Consider the following 3,752-nt stretch of genomic DNA (forward strand, 5'->3'; position numbering starts at 1 on the left):
TCTCCTCAGGGACCACAGATGGCTGTTGCAGACCTTTGGCTGCTGATGGCCGATACACCCCGGGGGGTCTCCTGCTGACCCTGGAGGGCTGACACCAACAAGTAGATTCCCCAAAGGTGATGGGACACTGGTGGGAGTGGGCAGCGCTCCCACCACCCACAGTGTCGGCAGCCTTGGCTGGGGCTACCCTGCCCTCCCCCGACGATGCCGACAGACGTGGGGCCACCCTGCTGGCCACATGTGGCTTGTGGGAGCTCGGGGCAGTGCCACTGGCCACAGATGGCCGGCTGGTACTTGGGGCAATGCCATTGGCAACGAGCGGCTGCCACAGATGGGGGGGCAGCTGAAAGGGGGGTGGCTTAGGCAAATTGGGGCCTGCATCACTAGCCATGGGGTTGAGATTTGATGCCAATTCGCTGGCCCCTGGGTGCAGGCACATGTTTTCCTCACTGTCCTTGGGGGTCAGAGATGGGTTTAAGGAAGAGTCCCTGAGGGGCCCCATCTCCCATGACAGAGTGGGGTCCAGGGAAGCCATTAGGGGATACTGAAGAATGGTGGTGATCACCCTACTGGTCAAGGAGGCACCCACAGAGATCGTGGACAAGCAGGGTGACCCCCTGACCATGGCTCCATCCCCCATCTCCTCCAAGAGCCCACTGGGCCTGTCTGTGATGAAGCCCTCCCAGGTCCGGTCCTGGGGAACGCTGACCTTGCTGAGCTGTGGTCTCACAGGGCCCGGGGTGGGCCCCCATGCAGTTGAGTGTCTCCCCCTGTAGTCCACCTCCACCGGGGCTGGCGTCACCATCATCCCCCTCCCCGCCGTTTTTGAAGCAGCGGCCTTAGGGAGGACAAGTCCAGTCTTGAGGGCTGCCTGAGACAAGGACTGGCTCAGGACGGCACCCAGCTCACCCTGACACAGGGCCTGGTTCAGGGCAGCCCGCTCCTCCTCTGTCAGGGCTCTGCTCAGCACATCTACCAGTTTTCCCTGCATGGCCTTAGTGAGTTCTGCCCGCAGCTCACCCTGGGAAAGGACTCGGGACAGGGCAGCACCCAGCTCACCCCAGGACAGCGCCTTCATCAGCGCTGTGCCCAACATGCCCTGGGGCAGGGCCTTGGCTATCGTGGCACCCAGGATCTCCTTAGACAGGGCCTGGTTCAGTGCTGCCCTCACTTCCCCCTGGGAGAGGGCTTTCACCAGCAGGGTGCGGAGGTCCTCCTGAGAACCCAGCACAGTGGCTAGCTCTGCACACAGGGAGGCCAGCTGGGAGGCTGCCAGCTCCTCCTGGCTGGGTGCGGCTGAGCTGGGGGTCGATGGCTGGGCCCGGGCGGCCCCACTGTCGCCCCAGGATTCAACATTACATGTGGGGTGTCCAGAGGATGCCAGCAGAGGCACCAGCATACTCTGGGTCTTGGAGGGACCCTGGCATGGGCCCTGGGTGGCTTTGCCCTGAATGTAGCTGTGGGCTGGAGGCTGGGTCAGTCTGTCTTCTGTCTTGGCTTGGGACAAAGTGCCAAGGGAGTCAACGTGCTGGTAGGGCTGAGTGGAGGCCTTAAAACCAGTCAGGAGTGGCTGGGACTTGGTCTTGCTGCTGAGCTCAGCAGCCTGGTGGGCAGGGTAGAGGCACTTGGCTGTCTCTGTGACAAGCTGGTCTTGGGACTGTGCCTTGGTCAGCCCGGTGGGGAGGTATGCTTGAGACTGGACCTTTATCACTCCTGTGGCCAAATGTGCCTGGGACTGTGTCTTGGTCAGACACGTGCCCGGATATGCCACGGATGGGGCCGTGGTCGGCTTGGCAGGTGGATGTGCCTGGGGTGGGGCCTTGGACAGACACGTACCCAGATGTGCCTGGGGCAGGGTTGCAGTCAGCTCCGCAAGCAGATGTCCCTGGGGTGATGTTGTGGTTGAACAGGTGGCCAGTTGTGCTTGGGGCAAAGCCTTGGTCGGACAGGTGCCCAACTGTGCCTGGGGTAAAACCACAGCTGTTTCTATAGGCACATACACCTGGGTCTGAACATTCACGACATCTGTCCTCAGGCGTGCCTGTGGTGAGACTTTGTTCCTGTCCTCAGCCACTACTTCCATGGCCACACTGGTATTCGACTTGGTTGCTGTTTTCACCTGTTTCTGGGAGAAGGCCTTGATTTTCTCGGCTTCCAAAAGAGGTCTGGCTGGAGACTTTGGAGCCCCAGCCCCTAGATGTGGTGGGGGGCAGTATTTCACCTTTCTCTCAGTCAAATGTGAACGGGACGAGACTTTGACCACGCCTGCTGTCTGCTGCACGGTCACCACAGCCTTGGTCTTTGGTTTGTTCAGACGTATGTGGGACAAGGTATTGGGAATCCCAGCTGCCATGGCTTCTGGAGGTGAAGCTTTCAGATTTCCAGCTGCGGGAGGGAGCAGGCACAGGGTCCTGAAGATTGTGGCCACCGAGCGTAATTGGGCTGGGGTCTTGGTGATCATGGCTGTGAGACGCGCCTGGGGAGGGGTCTTGGTCATTGAGGCCCCTGGGGGCGTCTGAGGTGGGGTCTTGGTTATTGTGGCTGCTGGACATGTCTGTAGTGGGGTTTTGGCCATTGTGGCCGCCAGGCGCCTCTGGGGTGGGGTCTTGGCTATCACAGGCACTGGGCAAGTCTGTGGTGAGATCTTGGCCATCACAGGCACTGGGCACATCTGTGGTGGGATCTTGGCCATCACAGGCACCGGGCATGTCTGGAGTGGGGTCTTGGCCATCACGGGCACTGGACACGTCTGAGGCGGGGTCTTGAACACCACGGGAACCGAGCACGTCTGGGGCAGGGTTTTGGCCATCACAGTCACCGGGCATGTCTGGGGTGGGATCTCTGCCATCATGGGCATTGGGCACGTCTGCATCGAGGTCTTGGCCATCACGGGCACCGGGCTCATCTGGGGTGGGGTCTTGGCCATCACAGGCATCGGGCATGTCTGCATTGGTGTCTTGGCCATCACAGGCTCTGGGCACATCTGGGGTGGGGTCTTGGCCATCATGGACACTGCGCACGTCTGGGTTGGGGGCTTGATAATCGAGGTCAACAGGCATATCTGGGGTGTGATTTTGGCCATCATGGCAGCCAGTCGTGCTTGGGGTGCAGTGTTGGTCATTGAGACCATTGGTCGCATCTGAGCAGGGGTCTTGGTCACTGGAGCTGCCGGGCATGGCTGAGGTGGGGTCTTTGTTATCATTATTGCAGGTACTGGACATGGCTGGGTTGGGATCTTGTTCAAGATGGCTGTCAGGCATGACTGGAGTGGGGTCTTGGCCACTGGGGCTGCTGGATACACCTGGGGTGGGGTCTTGGCTGTTGCTGCTGTGGGTGCTGGGCATGGTTGGGGTGGGGCTTTGCTCATCATGGATGCCAGGCATGACTGAAGTGGGGTCTTAGTCAATGCAGCTGCCGGATACGTCTGGGGTGGAGTCTTGCTCATTGTTATGGTGGGCACCAGGCACGGCTGGAGTGGGGTCGTGGTCATCACAGGTACTGGGCCTGTTGGGGCTGGGGCTTTGAGGACCTCTGCTTCCACAAAGGCTTGAGTCTGGGTCTTGAGGGGTCCATGAAGTACCGGGGCATACCTTTCTGATTGTGGTGTTCCTGGGGCTCCTGCCTTGTTGGCTCTGGCAGTCACTTGTTTGGTCTTCATCGTGTCCCCTTCTATGTGGACAAGGTTGGCACTTCTGACTGTTCTTGTGAGCAGGCACGGGTGGCACATTGCATCTAGACTCACTGGACACGGA

General features: G+C 60.0%; 1 protein-coding gene across 1 annotated transcript in view; it reads right to left on the minus strand.

Moving 5' to 3' along the window:
• IQCN (IQ motif containing N) overlaps positions 1 to 3,748 on the minus strand; it is a gene marked incomplete at its 5' end in the record, with an annotated part of 22,684 nt that extends 18,936 nt beyond the window's left edge. Inside the window, one exon of the mRNA XM_019641841.1 lies at positions 710 to 3,748. Within this exon, the coding sequence (XP_019497386.1) occupies positions 710 to 3,748 (3,039 nt within the window). The remainder of the gene's footprint in view (positions 1 to 709) is intronic.
• Between the last annotated feature and the right edge of the window lie 4 nt (positions 3,749 to 3,752).

The sequence above is a fragment of the Hipposideros armiger genome, unplaced genomic scaffold, assembly GCF_001890085.2.
Source record: "Hipposideros armiger isolate ML-2016 unplaced genomic scaffold, ASM189008v1 scaffold_64, whole genome shotgun sequence".
Classification (NCBI taxonomy): domain Eukaryota; kingdom Metazoa; phylum Chordata; class Mammalia; order Chiroptera; family Hipposideridae; genus Hipposideros; species Hipposideros armiger.